General features: G+C 41.2%; 2 protein-coding genes across 2 annotated transcripts in view; one reads left to right on the top strand and one right to left on the bottom strand.

Annotated features, from left to right (window-relative positions):
- Positions 1-104: 104 nt before the first annotated feature.
- Positions 105-9,087, top strand: LOC307213517 (protein LEG1 homolog). Its single transcript, XM_079971447.1, has 6 exons — positions 105-554; positions 2,460-2,546; positions 3,578-3,762; positions 5,404-5,522; positions 6,624-6,862; positions 8,602-9,087. The coding sequence occupies exons 1-6, from the start codon at positions 143-145 to the stop codon at positions 8,688-8,690; spliced, it is 1,131 nt and encodes a 376-aa protein (XP_079827573.1). The 5' UTR covers positions 105-142; the 3' UTR covers positions 8,691-9,087.
- A 5,461-nt stretch (positions 9,088-14,548) lies between these two features.
- Positions 14,549-18,206, bottom strand: part of THEMIS (thymocyte selection associated) — a 69,048-nt gene continuing 65,390 nt past the window's right edge. Inside the window, exon 7 of the mRNA XM_079970774.1 lies at positions 14,549-16,854. The gene's annotated coding sequence lies outside the window, so the exon portion shown is untranslated. The remainder of the gene's footprint in view (positions 16,855-18,206) is intronic.

Genomic DNA, 18,206 nt, shown 5'->3' with positions numbered 1-18,206 from the left:
GCTGGGGAGGAGGAAGCAGAGAGGAGAGGCAGGAGGAGTGACTTATTTCTGATTTACATAGGGTGTACGTGTACGTTTCACATTCTAACTTGCTCCTCCCTTTTTAAAACAACTTTCATGCATTCTGAAGCCAAGAAACAGAATGGTCTTGTCCAGCATGGGGTGCCTTTTCCTGAGAAATTTTTTTTGGCATCTCTTCATCTTCCTTTTTGCTACTTCTTCACTCAGCCTAGAACTCACAGAAAAATTAGCTGAAGAGCCAGAAAGCTACAGTGATGCTGTTCCTCTGCTATGGCATTCTGCACCTGGAAATTTAGATGATTACCCAGTAAATGGCAACAACATATTAATCAACCCGTGGAGCTACCCTCAGAGATTAGGACTATACAAAATCCTGCTTAAAGCCACATCTAACTTTTTCGCTCCTCCTGGACCAAATGATGCTGACAACAATGTCCCAGGAAGATTGCCCCAGCAGCATGGTTTGCAAGACATTTCGAACAAAAATATCCTATGGGGACTGGCTTTACAGCATGGCTGGCAATACTCTTCAGGTATGAACAAATTCCCTTACAATCTCAACTGTTAGGAATGTGCTCTCTCTTCTTGGTTCAAATGGCAGGAGAAATAGGTTGAGACTTGTGACTTTGAAAATGTATTTCAGCACTTTTTGTTAAGCTCTACAATGCAAAAATGGTGTTCTTAGCCTCACTGCTTTTTGTTTGTAAAAAAATGAGGTCCAGTGCTCAGACATCATACATATGGACACAATAGGGAAGTGGGTGTCTTCTATATATACAGATGAAAGGGCCAATTAGCTTAGCTCACCTCACTTTATTGAGGATAGCGAAAGAAAACGTTGAAAAAAGATCCTCCAACTACAGGCATAACCAAAGCAGGCTGCTCATATCTCAGAGTCACAGCACTGCCGCCCACTTCCTGCTCATTATTATCATCCCAATTCTTAACAATTTCCCCACAAACTTTGTTCTTCAGCCCAAGCAAGGAATACATCTTTTCTGTAGCACATATTTCCTTTCCATTTCCACCTTACATGTACAGTGGTACCTCAGGTTACATATGCTTCAGGTTACAGACTCCGCTAACCCAGAAATAGTGCTTCAGGTTAATAACTTTGCTTCAAGATGAGAACAGAAATTGTGCTCCGGGGGCACTGCGGTAGCAGGAGGCCCCATTAGCTAAAGTGGTGCTTCAGGTTAATAACAGTTTCAGGTTAAGTACGGACCTCTGGAACGAATTAAGTGCTTAACCTGAGGTACCACTGTATTGATAGTACAATGCTATGCATGCTTATTCAGTAGCAAGCTCCACTAAGTCCTTGCATAAAGTGATGGGTATGTGATGTGGCTCTTTAAAAAGGGGGGTGGGGTACTCTGCATCACTGAGTGTCACTAGAAAAAAACACTGCCTGTTCCCATATTTTCCATGTACAGTGGTACCTCAGGTTAAGTACATAATTCATTCCAGAGGTCTGTTCTTAACCTGAAACTGTTCTTAACCTGAAGCACCACTTTAGCTAATGGGGCCTCCTGCTGCCGCCGCGCCGCCGGAGCATGATTTTTGTTCTCATCCTGAAACAAAGTTCTTAACCCGAGGGACTATTTCTGGGTTAGCGGAGTCTGTAACCTGAAGCATCTGTAACCCGAGGTACCACTGTACCTGGGTAGTGATCATTTGAAGGGACAATGAAACACATGAGAAGAATGTTTAACCCTCTCCAACTCAGTTGAATCTCCCTTGCAAATGTTCCTATGGTCATTACACACACACTGCCCAAAAAACCTCAAAGATTTCACAGTGGGCCTACAGTTGCAATCTTACAACCACCTACCTATGGCTAAGCCCGGCTGAACTCAGCCAAACTTATTTCTGAGGAGATATGAAATGTAAGGTGTATTTGCAGAGAACTGTTAGGTGTGGCAAAAGTTAAAAGTTATTATGATTGATTTTGTGTAGGCTTTCGATATGGTGGCTGGGTGGAAATGAGGACATGACTCCTGTTGCCTTGAGCAGGGAATTTCAGCAGCTGCAGTTGATAAGCTGCACCTGATGAAATTCCCTCTTCTACACTGCCCTCATTTTCAGCTGGGTACAGTAACTGTCTTATGCAAGCCTTTCCATATGTTTTGGGCCAACTCCCATCAGCCTCAGTCAACATGGCCATCTGTCAGAGATTATGGGAGTCGCTGTTCAAGAATACCTGGAGAGCAACAAACTGGGAAATGGTGGCATATATAAAACCTTGCTGTGGCGGTTGCCACAGCAAGGTTTTATATATGGGGTAGGAATTTGTCCACCAGGCCAATTGGCTCCAGCCTGGTGGTTTTGCCTACCTCGTAGCAATCGTCACAACTCACCCAGTCATTAAAATGTTTGTGGTAGGATGTAAACATCATTAAATGTTATGTACGGTAATACTGTACTTGATTTTCTTCTAGGCAGACTAGAAGATCCAACCAACATCACAAGATGCGGCAAGAAAGATGGAGATAATCTATGCATATCAGAGCGCAGCTGGTGGGCGTGTAGGTATTTTCATCCATGAAGATTTTCATAATACCAGAGTCCTACCCACACAGTAATTTGTAGGGCCTAAATGTGCAGAGCATGGATTGGACCTTTATTGCTTATAGTATTTATTATCTCTGTGTTACTGATACATTTATCCAGTGCTTTTTTTCTAAAAAAAAATATTTAGGAGTACTCTCATTTTCCTACTCATATTGAAATACTGCCCCTCAATGAGGCCAAACTTAGATTCACAAAATGTTTAGGGGTATGCATACCCCTGCGTCCCCCTAGAAAAAAGCACTGCATTTATCAATGTGTGAATGAGGCCTCCTGCCTCTGAAATCCTGTGGCTGCAATCCCAGAACCACATATTTGGGAGTTAGACCATTGAACAAATTGGGACTGAAGGCCAAATTCGATGTGAGACCATTCATACAAGTAGTGGCTGCATGAATTCCTTATTTTAAATATATTGCAGAAGTCAGGACCCAATTCAGACTGAAAACCTTGCACAGGAGTAGACAAAGCCCATGAGGTGACGTAAGACAGTCACCACAGACGGTAGATCCCACCTCTGAAAAGCATGCTGCTCCCCACCATGACTGCCCGTTTTTACTCCCCTGCCACCTTTAGCAAGAGGTGCTTCAGAGGAAGAGGTAGCAGCAGCAGGCAGTGGCAGAGGAGGTAGTGAGGGATGGCATTTTCTGCCTTGCCTAAGCAGCCAAATGCCCTAGGCCAGTCCTGGGAGGAGATGTGCATTATGCCTTTGCTGCCTGCTATGCTACTAATCCAGATTGGGGGATGTGCTAATTGCATTTTGGGGGACGACGACTCCCAGTCATGTAAATAGCAAGCTCAGGTGGCCTAGTTTACTTTTTAAAAAGCCATTCACCCAGTTGTTAAATCGTGTAATTGATGTCTTAAGTTTTGCCTGATGCTGCATGGAAGTGTGCCTTCCATTTACCAGAACTTCCAATAATTTGAATGTTTTTCCATATCACCAGATGTTCTGCTAAAACAATATTGCTGCTGTCCATTACTGCAGGTATGAATTACTACCTAGCAATTGTACCCTTTCTGGGAGCAGTGGAAAGTGGCATTTTTGGAGACTTGGCAGACAAGATAGAAATACTACCACCGGATGAGCAAAGAGCTGACTTCTGTCATAGTGTTGCAGAATGCAATGCCCAGGCACCAAAAGCCATGGCTGGCTGGAGAGATTTCTTCAAGGTACTGTAGCTGTATTTCTGACAAGAGGGATAGTAGGGTGGTTTTTTTGCACCAGAACCATATATTTAAAGATAGCAATCAAGTAGCGCCTTCTGTTTTTTCAGTTTCAGCAATAGGTTATTGTTTCCTTGTTTTTCCACTTCAAAATGATCTCTGCTCACCTACTTTATTAGACAATTTAGGACTTTTTCAATGGTTAATAATTACTATGTTTCAGAACCTGTCTAAATTAATGCCACCAGCAAAATACTGCAAGATGTTGGGATGATTTGTAGTGTGAGTAAGAAAGAGAACATGAAACATTCTGGGATATTTTTGAAGGAACAGGGACAATCCATTTCTGACACAATTCCATGGGTATTGCATCAATGACATGATATTTTAGAATAGCCGCTCAGCTAATGAGAATTCTAGTTATGGCTACAATCTTATACCTGGGAGTAAATCCTATTGAAGCCAGTGAGGCAGGTATAAGATTGCAATGCAAAGGATGATACAGTATTTATGAACAAAAGCTCCACATGGTCATGCAAGTGCTATGATTTGGAAGGGCTGGCAAAAGAGGGATAGATTTACAATCTTCAGTTACTTCCCTTTGTAAAAACAAAAACAAAAACTTCATTTCCAAGAAATCTGAATAAGGGGAAAGCTCACACGCATCTGTAGCAAAATAAACCAATCATTTTTTAATTAAGGATGCGGGAAGATGCCTTATAGCAGGCTTCCTCAAACTCGGCCCTCCATATGTTTTTGGCCTACAACTCCCATGATCCCTAGCTAGCAGGACCAGTGGTCAGAGGCGATGGGAATTGTAGTCTCAAAAATATCTGGAGGGCTGAGTTTGAGGAAGCCTGCCTTATAGTCAGACAACTTCATCTAGCTCAGTATTGTTGCCATTGACTGGCCGTGGTTCACCAGGATTTTGAACACAGGGCATTCCCTCCCCATCTAGTGATGCCAGGGAGTTGACCTGGGACCTTCTGCATGAAAAATAGATGCTGTTCCATCCCCTCCCCCATTCACTTTTTGGGGGCTACTTTGGAAGGTGACCCAGAAACTACAACTAATCCAGAATGCGGCAGCTAGACTGGTGACTGGGAGCGGCCGCCAAGACCATATAACACCGCTCCTGAAAGACCTACATTGGCTCCCAGTACATTTCCGAGGACAATTCAAAGTGTTGGTGCTGACCTTTAAACCCTAAACAGCCTCGACCCAGTATACCTGATGGAGCTTCTCCACCCCCATCATTCAGCCTGGACACTGAGGTCCAGCACCGAGGGCCTTCTGGCGGTTCTCTCACTGCAAGAAGTGAGGTTACAGGGAACCAGGAAGAGGGCCTTCTCGATAATGGCACCTGCCCTGTGGAACGCCCTCCCATCAGATGTCAAGGAAATAAATATCTGACTTTTAGAAGACATCTGAGGGCAGCCCTGTTTAGGGAAGTTTTTAATGTTTGATGTTTTATTGTGTTTTTAATATTCTGCTGGGAGTCGCCCAGAGTGGTTGGCGAAACCCAGCCAGATGGGCGTGGTTTAAATAAATAAATAATAAATTTATTATTATTATTTTATTATCCTAATGGAGTGTGTGTGTGTGCGCGCGCGCGTACGTATGTGCGTATGGCATCTTCTCTTCTAGTATCTCTCATCCACTGCACTGAGCTCTGAAGCGCCTGAAGCACAAGAAGCAGCACTGAAGTACATGTGGAACGCTCACGTTCATAGCCTGGCTTATGGAAGGCAAAAGTTTAAAAACCGGTAAGAGAAAACTAGCAGAGGTACAAAAGGTTTTTCGCAGGTTCCCTATGATGTACACTCACGGGTCACTTACAGGTGTGAGAAACAATCTTTGTTTTCCAGCAGTCATATGCAGTGCTGTTTTGGAAAGAAGGAAAGATACCTGTAATCTTATTTTGATATAGGTGCTGTGGGTGCCAGCACAAAATAACTGCCATGAGTGGGGTGGGGGAACCACAGGTGCCAATATTCCATACCTGTGAATATCATCACGAAAAGCACTGGTCAATTTAAAACATTTCTGTTTATTCAGGATATAGCTTGAGGAGTGCATCAACCTAGGACTGACTGCTGGCTGTTGCGTTCTACATTTTATTCTGTATATTTGCCCTAAGTTTCTAATTTGTGTTTGATTGTATATGTATTCTTGAATGTTTTTGAATTCTGTGTCTCTTTGGGAAGAAAAGTCTCTTAATAAATAAATAAGTTCTTCCAACAGGACGTGATGCAGCTCCTGGTAATGTGCAATTAATTAATCAAAATCCGAAAATCTATTCTTACTTAGATCACATTAGAAGCTATTTAACCTGTTGATAGCAGAATTAATATTTTAGTGGGGTGGGCTACAATCTGTCCTTTCTTTAGCATTAATAATTGGCACTGAAGGAATTTTGTTCACTATGTCGTGTTTTTCTTTTCATTACCTTGTTTTTAATTGATTTTAGCTTTTTTTGTATTTTGTGGTGTTTGAGTTTTTTTATGAAGCAGCAAATAAAGGCAAATAGCAGCAGCCTCATATCTGGCATTGCTCAGGACTGCTAAAACAACAACAGTGCTGTTCTGAAATCAGTGGTTAAAATCAATGCAGTTTTGAAAGCCTGTCCTGTGTCTTGATTCAAAATGATGCCCACTTGTATCCAAACATGGACAAAAACCTACTCCTTGATCTCAGGAACCATTATGAAAATTGGTTACAATATCTTAAGAGGTGTCCGTGTGCATAGTGAACAAACAGCTTCCAAAATATACAGTATAAGAACAACAACAGTAATAGTAACAACAACAACAACAACGGAGTTTAAACTGATTACCTCACTTTCCTCTTCTTGCTTCACATTTCAGATTGCCATACCTTAGTGGTCCTGAAAGGAATTTTGGGGAGGACTGGGCGGCTACTGTTGATTTCATTGCAGCCACACATTTTCATACAGACCAGGAGACCACCAATCGTTTGCAGACTGGCTTACCACCAAGAATGCTTTTGGAAGGAGAGAAAGCCCCTTTCATTGCAGACTTCACACCTGAGCAGAATAAAGTGCTGTTTCTACTTGGTGCTCTGAATAGCGTCAATGAGAAAACAGGTAGGTGTTTGGACAACCACACAGTACACAACTAGAATTGAAGCTGTGGGGCTGGTAGGAGGCTGGAGGATACACAGGAAAGTGGTAGCTGCTTCTGCACAACCCCACACATCAGCTGTTAGGCAGGGAGGCTGAGCAGCCCAAACAAAGCCCGCTGTGCCTCCGGTCTCTGCCCTCACCAACATCCTCTTCAGGCTCTAGGGAGGGTCTCCTCATGAGCCATGAAGACTCTCCAGCTTTCTCTTAGCATTTTCAAGGTTGAATCAAAATATTTATTTCCCAGCACCACACATATACACACAGTTTTATATGTTCATGTAACATAAATACTAGGGTTGCCTCCAGTTTTTCTTCTGTGTGCAGTTTCTTCCTCCTGCCTTCACAGTGTCTGGCAGATGTTGTTGCAAGCCTTTTCCACCACGCGCCAGTTGTTTAAAGTCAATTAAAGATCCAATTAAACAGTGAACCTCTGCTTCTTAATGGTGGTGTAGGAGGGTTTTCACCAGGTGAGGTGCTTTTGCATTCAGCGCCTCCCTGCCTCCCATGCCCGAGCAAGAGCCAGGTACTGAGATGAACTGCGAGTGAAGTCCATTCCCCCTGTCCCGGTGGGAATTTGCAAGGATGATTTATCCTCTGTTATCCTTGTTTTTTATTTGCCAACAATCCCCCGCTGTCATGGGGGCTGCCTCTATTAAGGCAGGCAGGACTGGAAGCCAAAAATAAACTTCATTCTATTCCCAAAAATAAATGAGACAGAAGAATGGAAACCTGTAAAGGTTTTTTTTTAAGGAAAATACGCATTTCACCAAGCTGAGTTTGCATGCTTTTTCTGCTTTATAATAATGTTCTTTTGCTCCACTTCTCCACACAGCTGTTCAGATAGCTATAAAATTGGCGTTGCATGGCACCATCTTGTGGGATTAATGAGAAAAAAGCAACTTTTTGCTTTTTATATTTATTTTATTTTTACACTCCTATCCACTTTTCCTTCAGTGACTAAAGCAGATTAGGCTGAGACGCGATGACTAACCTAGTTAATGTCATGGCCGAGGAGAGATTTGAACTCTGATCTGCAAGGTCCTGTTCCTGAAAATCCTACCTGATAGATAGCTCAAAGCCTTCCATCTCAGATCGAAAGCAAAATATAATAGGATGGGAAGATACTTGAGTGCTATGGATGAACAAACAAACAAACAGCATGGTCCAGGACCAGTATCTTCCAGCCATTCAATGCCTGCATAAACATTTCATTTCATTAAACTTTTAATTTGTATACCACCTTTCTATCTTAAGTATACACAGTGCTTTTTTTCGGGGGGGGGAGGGGCACAGGGGTATACATACACCTAAACATATTGTGAATCTAAGTTTGGCCTCATTGAGGGGCAGTATTTCAATACGAGTAGGAAAATGAGAGTACCCCTAAACATTTTTTAGAAAAAAGCACTGACTATAAACAATGCAGTTTACAACCTGAAGAAACAACGAAATGTACAACAAAGATCATGCACCTTATAACAATCTGATCTAATACAAAAAGGCATAATACAAACATAACTTTAAAACAAACAAAATAATGTAATATTCAATAATCTATTAGAATATAACAGCACACAATAAAATTAGCTCTCAAAATACCAGCATGTAAGAATTAAACAGAAATTCACTCTTAACAATTTGTTGAACTGGAAAGCAGAAGATAAATCCTCACATAAATAAAGAAAACCTTTCTTTTACAGGAAACCTTTTGCTGCTGATTTGGAAGGCTGCCATGGCTACCGAAGAAGGAAGAGAAATTGGCCGCAAACTTATTGAAAGTGTGATTTAGAGAAACTTGTCTCTGGAAACACACAGCTCAACAAGGGGGGGGGGAGGGGATAATTCCTTTAATTATCTGCTTAGTAGTGAATCAACGTTTGCTGGTTGATTGCATTTCTTAGCAATTCACCAGTTTTAGGCTTATCTATATGGGATTAAGGTTGCAACCCTATTTACACTTATCTGGCACTTCATTCTGAGTAGACCTATACACAGTGACTTGTTAAATGCCATAAATCAGGCTTCTTCAAATTCGGCCCTCCAGATGTTTTTGGCCTACAACTCCCATAATCCCTAGCTAGCAAGACGAGTGGTCAGGGATGATGGGAATTGTAGTCTCAAAACACTTGGAGGGCTGAGTTTGAGGAAGCCTGCCATAAATAAATAAAATGAAGCTGAAAATGAAACCTGATTTGTCTTTTTCAAGGAACTGCAAAACATCCCTCTCCCCCAACCTTCCTTGTGGTTTGAAAGGTCAAAAGTGTATGAAGCAGCAAATGTAATATTACATTTCTACACTAGGCTAGTTTTTAAATACACTCACACACCCCTCTCTATTCTCCATTCAGACAAGCAAGAGTTCATGGAAGCATTCCAGCCTGGCAAAAACATTTGTGTAACAAAGCGAAGAGTGTAGCCTTGGGAGAGTTACAAACTGCTCGGGGTTTTGATTATAACCAGGCAGCATCTTAATCTTGTTAGATAAATATTAACTTCTGAATTCACTTAAATAAATAAAAATAGAATATAAAGATAACATAACATTTGGAGAGGCGGGATGGGGGGAGCTGTGAAGCACGGAAGCATTTTAGACCCAATGTGCTTATAAAACGATGCATGGGCTGCTTGTCCCTATCAGCTGTAAAATGTGTCACACAGCACCATCTTGTGGTACTGATTAGCAGTGCTTTGCAAAACAGCTTTCTCGCGGATTATTGAGAATTCTGCTTCTTAGAAGCTTTTACCGAAGCAAAATAAAATATATCTAGTTGAGAGAACACCTAAGAACTAAATTACCAAGGGGTTGAACTAGTCATGCCTTGGAACTGGACTCAGAAACCTAAACTAGTTCAGTTTATTCCAAAATAGAATGGTTATATGTTTTGGTGCCCAAATTTAATATGTTGTTATTATTTAAAAGGGACGCGGGTGGCGCTGTGGTCTAAACCACAGAGCCTAGGGCTTGCCGATCAGAAGGTCAGAGATTCAAATCCCCGCAACGGCGTGAGCTCCCGTTGCTCAGTCCCAACTCCTGCCCACCTAGCAGTTCAAAAGCACGTCAAGTGCAAGTAGATAAATAGGTACCGCTCCAGTGGGAATGTAAATGATGTTTCCATGGGCTGCTCTGGTTCGCCAGAAGCAGCTTAGTCATGCTGGCCACATGACCTGGAAGCTGTCTGAGGACAAACACGGGCTCTCTCGGCCTATAGAGTGAGATGAGCACACAACTCCAGAGTCGTCCGCGACTGTACCTTTACCTTTACCTTATTATTTAAAGCTCAAAGTGCCTTGGGTTCTCACTGTCTCAGGGAACACATCTTCTTATATGAGCCTCTGATCTGCAACATGAGAGACAAGGGTCTCAGCTAAAGATTAATTCCTCCCGCCTGCTCCACCTCCAATCCTGAATGAATTGAGCACCCACCACCCAGGGACACTATTTGCTAGGGGAAATGCAAGCAGTTTGGCATTTAGCTCTATGAGGATGACATATATACATCAGCTTGTGATTTTCTTTTTGGAAGCAACTATTGCACCCAGTAAATTAACAATGGTTCAAGTACATAGGACTCATTTTAATGTTTTGTGCGTCTATTTTGACCTGATATGTCTCCTGTGGATTTTTTTCTCATTTTATGGAGTTTTAATATCTGCAGCTGTGCTGACATTTCACTTTCAAAAATGAGATATTCCATGTCTTGGAAGTTCTGCCTTGTATTTTTCTGTATTCACTGGTACTTTCTACTCCTGCTTCTCCAAGGTCTTGAGTAGGATTTTTAAGAATTAGAATAATCAGTAAATGACAGGATCAATGAAATCTGAAAATATCACATGGCATACCATCAAAATACCCACCCACACTCCTTCCAGCCAATGGATATACTTACTTCCACAGAGGTAGGGAGCTTAAGTGTATGCATTTCAATTGATTCACTCACTTAAAAGCCATAGAAACACTTTGCTTCAGAATACAATACTGAATCCTGGGAAGGATTTAGACGCTCTATCACTGTTTGAAATTACTCCATTGTTCTGATTGGTAGGCTTAAATAACCTGAGGAAAAATTGCTGGCCAAAATGTTATTCCTAGAGGGACTAAAGGCCTACATATTCTTTCATTTTGAGGAACCGAGACTGGTCTACACTCACAGAATGAGGCAGCAGAATGCACTCTGTCACTTCAGAAAAAGTTTGGGATGGTTGCTTTTGAATCCTCTACCATATAAAAACAGGCACCCTGCAAGTAATAAACAAATAGCAGCCCCTTGGGGTGTGGGTGTAGATCAGCCATTCCCTGTTGTATTTGTTTTCCTCTTGTAGGAAGTTTGTCTTTTCTTATAGAGCAGGTGTGGGAAACCTGAGACCCTCTAGATGTTGTTGGACTTCAACTCCAATCAGCCTCTGTCAACATGGCCTATGGTCAGCTGCAGGCCAGGCTCACAGAATTCCCATCTCTAACTGGGGGTGTAAGTAGGCATCATTTTCTGTTCCACTCTATATTTGTCGCATGCAGCCTTGTTTCTGTTCCACTGCAGTTTGTCCTCCACCAAAACCTACACTATTTGTCTTGTTGATTGCTGTGACAAAAATATATAATTTACTTAATTACTTAGGTAGGCTGGATTACATTCCAGATGTGGGACAAATAAGTAAACATGGGTGATTCTTGCTCCCACTTCCATTTTCACCAGTTTCCCAACATCAATACCTCTAACACACAGGGTTCATATTTCAAATTCTCCCCTATCTGCATTCTGCAATGGTGCCATTTCTCCTACTAGCTGAGAAGTCTTCACCTCATTCATACTTCATTCTGTTGAATGTGAGAATTAGGTCCCTGTCAAAGGCCATGAACCTCATGTGATTCTTGTTATTGTCTTGTGTGACAAAAATAGATGTGATGGTGTTCCAGACAGGTGCTGCTACCAAAATAAGAAAAAGACCTGCACTCCCTCCCTGTTTCTTTGGAGATATATAGCTAAAATGACAGGTCTTGCACTCTTGTCTCTCCATCCTGTTCCATTTCATTGGCTGCTGGTTGCACAGGCAAGGTATCACCCAAGTGAGGTGATGTTGGGTTATGATGTGACTATGTCTGCATAGAGGGGAAAGTTGCTAGTATGGGAAAGAGGCAACATGCTCTGCTTCATCACAAGTGAGCCCTCAAGCAGCATCCAGTAGGATAACAGCCTTTACCACGCGAACTCAGAACGCAAGGGAGAAACGTGCTAAGAGGAAGGCATGCTTGGCAAATCCACACCATGATCAACTCCCACCTGGGAACTAATGTCCCCACTGTGGAAGGACGTGTGGGTCCAGAATTGGCCTCCACAGTCACTTACAGACTCATTGTTAAAACCATGTTTCTGGAAGACAATCTTACTTGGTTACGATTGCCAAAGAAGAGAAAGAAGAAGTGTGTTATCTTCTTTAAAAAACAACAATGGCGGCATTATAAGTCTGGGTAGAATTAAAAGCCCACAATTAAATTATCACTTCTAATCATTAGATTAGATTACGGTAATTAAGGCCTTTTGCCTTAACTATCCCTAGACCAGGCTTCCTCAAACTCGGCCCTCCAGATGTTTTCAGACTACAATTCCCATCATCCCTGACCACTGGCCCTGCTAGCTAGGGATCATGGGAGTTGTAGGTCAAAAACATCTGGAGGGCTGAGTTTGAGGGAGCCTGCCCTAGACAAAGACTGCGTATAAGCCAAACATTTGAAACACATCCTCTGCAAAACAAGGAGAAGTCTCCTGGGAACTGTCTTTAAAGAGCTGCAGTTCTCAGAATCACTTGGGGATGTGTGCTTCAAATGTATGGTGTGTACGCAGCCAAATGAAATGTCCAGAGTAGCTTACAGTTCATAGTTAAAAAACCCCCCAAACCCTCAATAATCCATGGGTGGTGGTGGGGAGGCACAACTGAAACAATAGAGATTAAAAGACCAGCAGCTCTTTTGCTTTCTAGAACATTCAACTTTCTTCTCATGGACACTGCACCACACACATGGACTGTCCTGCCAGTAGAATTAGCATCACCTTTTTCTGTCTTCGACGACTCCACAAAATTTAACAAGTAAAGCCTGTTATAAGCCTTAGTACTGAGAAAGTTTGAACTTGCTGATTTTCCATCGCACCATTTCCCTTAAATACAGGAGCCCTGCCAGGAGCCTTTGAAAGCCCTGCAACTGGATCACATGAGGATGCCAGGTCCATATGTAGTCAGCACCCAGGTTACTTCCTTCATCCTGTGCCTGTTTACACCCGCAGTACAAAATCTTCACTCATTGCTTTTTTGCTCATTGATTTATGTGCTAAGTTTCGACAGGTGAAGCTTTTCCTGACAGTGAAAATGCAGTGATGGGCAAATGTCCACCTGTTGTTTTATATCGGTCACATTACTATTCTACATGCAGTGCCGCTGTCTATAGGAAAGGCGACAATGCTAAGCCCATCTCCTGACAGAGCTCCTGTGACTTTCAAAGACACAAAAAGGAAAATGGCACCGTATGGCCCCACCACCATGCTACAGGAATATGAAAAGTCACATCTAGTAGAATTTCAACCCTCCATGTAGTTCAAAGGCACAGCAGCCTTCTTAAAGCTTTGGATCTGCTGTCATATTATTTCAGGGGGGAAAGTTTTTAGGAAGTGGATCGCTTTCTTTTATGAGAACTTTCCTGTTCTGGAAGACTTTAAAGAAATGTCAATTAGTTGTCACCAACAGTTCAAACCCAAAAGCTAGTCAACTTGCAATGTCACACAAATCCATTCACCATAATTGTTGGAGATATTTCAAAAGCCCCACACTGCCAAGGGAAGGAACGGGGGGCTCCAGACAATAAAGATACCATTGTCTCACATTTCTTCCTCTGCCTGCCCTGGTGACATGTATAATACACAATATGTACTTTGAGTCTTCCTGTGTTATATGCAGAAGCCAAGATGTTTTCTCCATGAAAATAATATTTGGGCAGCTCTTGTACATTCCTAGAAGATTCTATCATTAAGGTAGAAAGAGGTATTTTAATATCACTCTTCAACCATATTCCCATGGTGGCTATGCTGTAATGATATACTTATGTAAATAGATCTTGTGGGTATTAAGACATTCATTTTGCATTATATCAATATTTTAGTTGGCTCTTAGGAGCAAGCTGAGATTGGGGACGAACCATATTGTCCCCTCACACCTTGTTTCTGCTTTGATGTGTCCATTCTCTCTCAAAGTCACACACTATTTGCTGATATGAGCATTGGTACTTTAAAATGCATCAGGACACTGAACACTGAAGTGCTACTTTGTCCTTTAATGTCCCAGGACATGGGTTCCAATTATTCAGTGTCATTTTATGGATAAACTTCTAATGTACTGTCATTATCTAGCAATTTTAAAAGGAAATAAGTTAATGAGGTCTAAGAAAATGTGGGAGTGTTTACTATAATTACCTGGTTCATAGATCAGACTAATTATATTTCAACAGATTTCCATGTATAATCTAAAAGTAATTACTGCAGCTGCCAGCTGTTAAAATATTACGCTAATTGTACTCGAGAAAAGTTTGAAAACAAGTTTTTGACCTTTTCTGTGTTTAATTTATATTATATCCCACAGAGTCTCTGAGAAGGAAGCCTCCCCCGCCCAGAAGCTGACAAAACAAATACCCAAACAAATAAATGAAGGAGGCAGGTGGCTTTCTTCTTTCAATGAAATAAATAGAACTAGAATTATAATTTGTGATTTTAAAAAAAATAAATGAATGAATCTAGGTATGTTGCTTAGTCAATTACATGACTGTATGAAGTTTTCCACCATGCTCTACATTTCCTATTCACTTTGGAGGGGAATGATCAATGACATAATTATTAATATTATTTAATTCAGGTTTCTTAATTTTCTTCTGTAGCCTTCTGCAACCCACAGCAACAGAGCCTGTGGCAAATTATGGAAAAAGAGTAGAATTGATGACTGTTTCATTGGACATTTTTGTACTCCTACCTTGATTTTGTTTGATACAATATTTTGGGATTATTTTTTAATGTTTCTTATTTTTATTCCTAAATAGATTTTAGATTTTGTTCTAGCAAAGCTTCATTCTTTGTTTAGAACAATATTTCCCTTGAAGCACATTTCATGATAGGTCTTTTCTGGATCCCATTACGCTTGGAAGAGAATAGTAAGTGGATCTGGAAATTCTTTAACCTTCAGACTCTTGGGCAAACAATGTTCAACACTTTAAAAAGAGTAAGAGAAATTGTCAGGGATTTGAGACTAGATTTGCTTCTGGAAAGAAGAAGCTTAGGACTAAATACAGAAGGTCTTTACAAGCACAGATTGTGCAGAGAGGGAGTATACACTTCATCTTCTTCCGAAGACATTGGGATTTTGATTTATGAACTGTCTGGCTTTGATCCTACTTCATGTGTTGAAGAAACTGGTCATAGAAGCACACATGCATCCAGACAGTGTATTGGTTCCCTTGAAATCAATGGGAAAAGTTAGTCATGACTTAGTTCCTACTGAAATCAATGGAACTCAAGTGTAACCAACCTGCTGCAGTCTTTAACACACTTACCTGGCAAGTCCCATTGAGATCAGCAAGGCTTTATTTTGTGAAGAAATGTGAAGAACTGCACACATTCAGCCCACAGTTCTTACAAAGCTGCATTCATCAGCCAAATTACTTGAGGCAGTATGGATCAAACAGAGTACTGGTGTTGCCAATGATAATCTGAACAGGGGCTGCAAATATACCCTTGGAAAATTAGCATTGCAAAGTTCTTTATACACCATGCATCCTGCCCTGTGTTATGGATATATTCCTAACAGGGCCAAGGCCTCTTTCTCTTTTGCTGTGGATACTATTGCAAGGAAGCAGTGTCTGGAGTGGTGTTCCCCCTACCTTTTAGGAAAAGTAGAATTGCACTTTGTTTTTTTCTTCTCTCTATTTAATCTGACAGGCTTCCTATGCCCTGACAGTGGCATGGCAGGAGAAAATTCAGTCACTGGAGCATTTCCAATCATTCCCTGCAGATCCAGCCTTGGAAAAGTAAAACCTGCTGATACCTGCTTATCACAGAACTCTCCAAAGCACAGCCAGGTGGATCATTTCTGCAACTAGATTACCAGGTGCAACAGAGGGAAAGGCCAGTGCTTCTTGCAGGTGTAGGTAAGGCGGCATTTTAGCATAGTGGCTGATCAATTTTGTAGCAGTGCAATCTTATGCCTATTGACTCAGAAGTACACCCCAATGAGTGAAATGGGACTTACTCCCAGGTTAAGTGTGCAATAGAATTGTAGCCTAAAGGCTGTGTGTGTGTAGGCTGCACTTCCTACTTATTTATTAAAAAGCATTTATAAACTGCTTAAAATTGAAAAAATCTCTCAAAAGTCTAAAAAGCACATGATATACTATATCATTAAAACAAAGATACACAACCTAAAACGGCGACAGAAAAACACTTAAAAGCAAATAAAAGCAAATAAAACAGAAATCCAGAGGATTCAGACATGTAAAACAGGGTCTAGCCAATGCTACCATCTGATCCTAGACTTGTAGGTAGGAGCGGTACCACTGCAACACATTACTACCTGCTCCCAACTCACAGAGACGGTTCAGGAGGATACGATGGTCAATACTGAAAGCCACTGAGAGATCAAGCAAGAGTAACAAGGTTGCACTTCCACTGTTCCGAAGCTGTTCTGTTCCAAAGTTATCCAAAGGTTTAGTAACTCTTCTTCTTCCTCTTTTTACTATTTCCTTCAATGATATAAATCAGTATCACCGCATTTAAGTCTCAATGCTTTTGAAAGCGCAGCAACATTCATTTCACCATCACTGGAGTATCTATTTCTTCTTTCGTTGCCTTGCCGCCTTCATACTCAATGATGTGGACAGCGGTACAATAATTTCTGACAAGATTGAATAATTTTGTTTTCAGAGGAGTCTGAAAAATAAAGTGGACAAAAGACTCGTTCATGTTCAGACTCATCAGAATGCTTCTGTATTATTGATAACAGCTACCGGTATATCAAGAGCACTGCCTACACTCACTCTCCGATTGCGCTTACTTTTGTTTTTTATGTAGCTTAAACAATCCTAAAATAAATCCTCAGGCAATTTAATGTATTCTCTTAAAACCAGGATTACACAGTCTTGTTTTCAGCACCTGTCCAATACAGATTTATATAAATAATAAAAAAAAATTTTTTGTGTGTATTATTATTATTTGAAATGATCTGACATTAAAGTCTGAGCTTTAATTTCTGCAAATCTCCACCGCCATATAAAAATTGTTCTCAGAGATAATCAAGGCATCTGGAATACTTGGCTCATCATTGGCAAAGCCATTGTTGTGAATTGAGATCACATACACAAACACAAATAAAACTTTCTATACCCAGCATATTACAACTCATTATCAGATCCTGTCAAATGTTATCATTCTCACTGAAAATAATTGTGTGTGGGTTTTTATTTTTATTTTTCATGCACTTTACTTAGAGTCATGCTTGGCATGCTAGATAAAGAGTGTCTGGAAGATCTCTGAAGGTCAGAAGTAGCCCTACTGACTGGTAGAAACTAGGATGTCCTTTGTTTATCAAATGATCTCAGACAACTGGGTTGCTGGCTCAGCCACTGAAGATGGTAATTTATGGGATGGGTTCATAATCCAGGACTCTGATAGCAATCTCCTGAGAGACAGCAAAGGTATTTGCTTTCATGTGTTGCTAAAGCCTTCAAACAACAGGGCTAATAAAGTGCAGCTTGCTCTCTGTTGACAGGGACTTTTAAAGGGCAGGTGGATAAAGGTTTGAAGGGCCTGATGCTTGAACAGCAAATGTCACAATTAGAAGAAGAGCCTGCAGGCAGATGTAGTAACTTGAAGAGTGCATTCTGCTGAGCTCCTGCCAAAGAAGGAAGCAGATGGGATTTAAAAGCAAATCACACCTTTTCTACTGCATATTGCTTGCCTAGTCTAGTTTAACCATAGACTACAACAGCCTTCCCCAATCTAGTGCCTTCCAGATGTTTTGAACTACAATTTCAATAATCCCTGACCAATAGCCATGCTGGCTAGGATTGACACAAGTTAACATCTGGAGGGCATCAGCTTAGGGAAGGCTGCTCTAGTACAACCCAGAGGACTAGTTGTACTAGGCAGAATAATATAGCACATTTTGAGGAACTGAAGAACAGAAACCAATCAATTGTAATCAATTGCACAGAACTCATGGCCCTTTCTTGGTGTTATTTTAACAACTGTGGGCCTGTGGGCCTGGCAGACTCATATTCTTG

This window comes from Podarcis cretensis (assembly GCF_951804945.1).
Source record: "Podarcis cretensis genome assembly, chromosome: 3".
NCBI classification, from domain to species: domain Eukaryota; kingdom Metazoa; phylum Chordata; class Lepidosauria; order Squamata; family Lacertidae; genus Podarcis; species Podarcis cretensis.
Note: the sequence above shows the minus strand (reverse complement) of the source record. Positions and strands in the feature narration are given on the sequence as shown.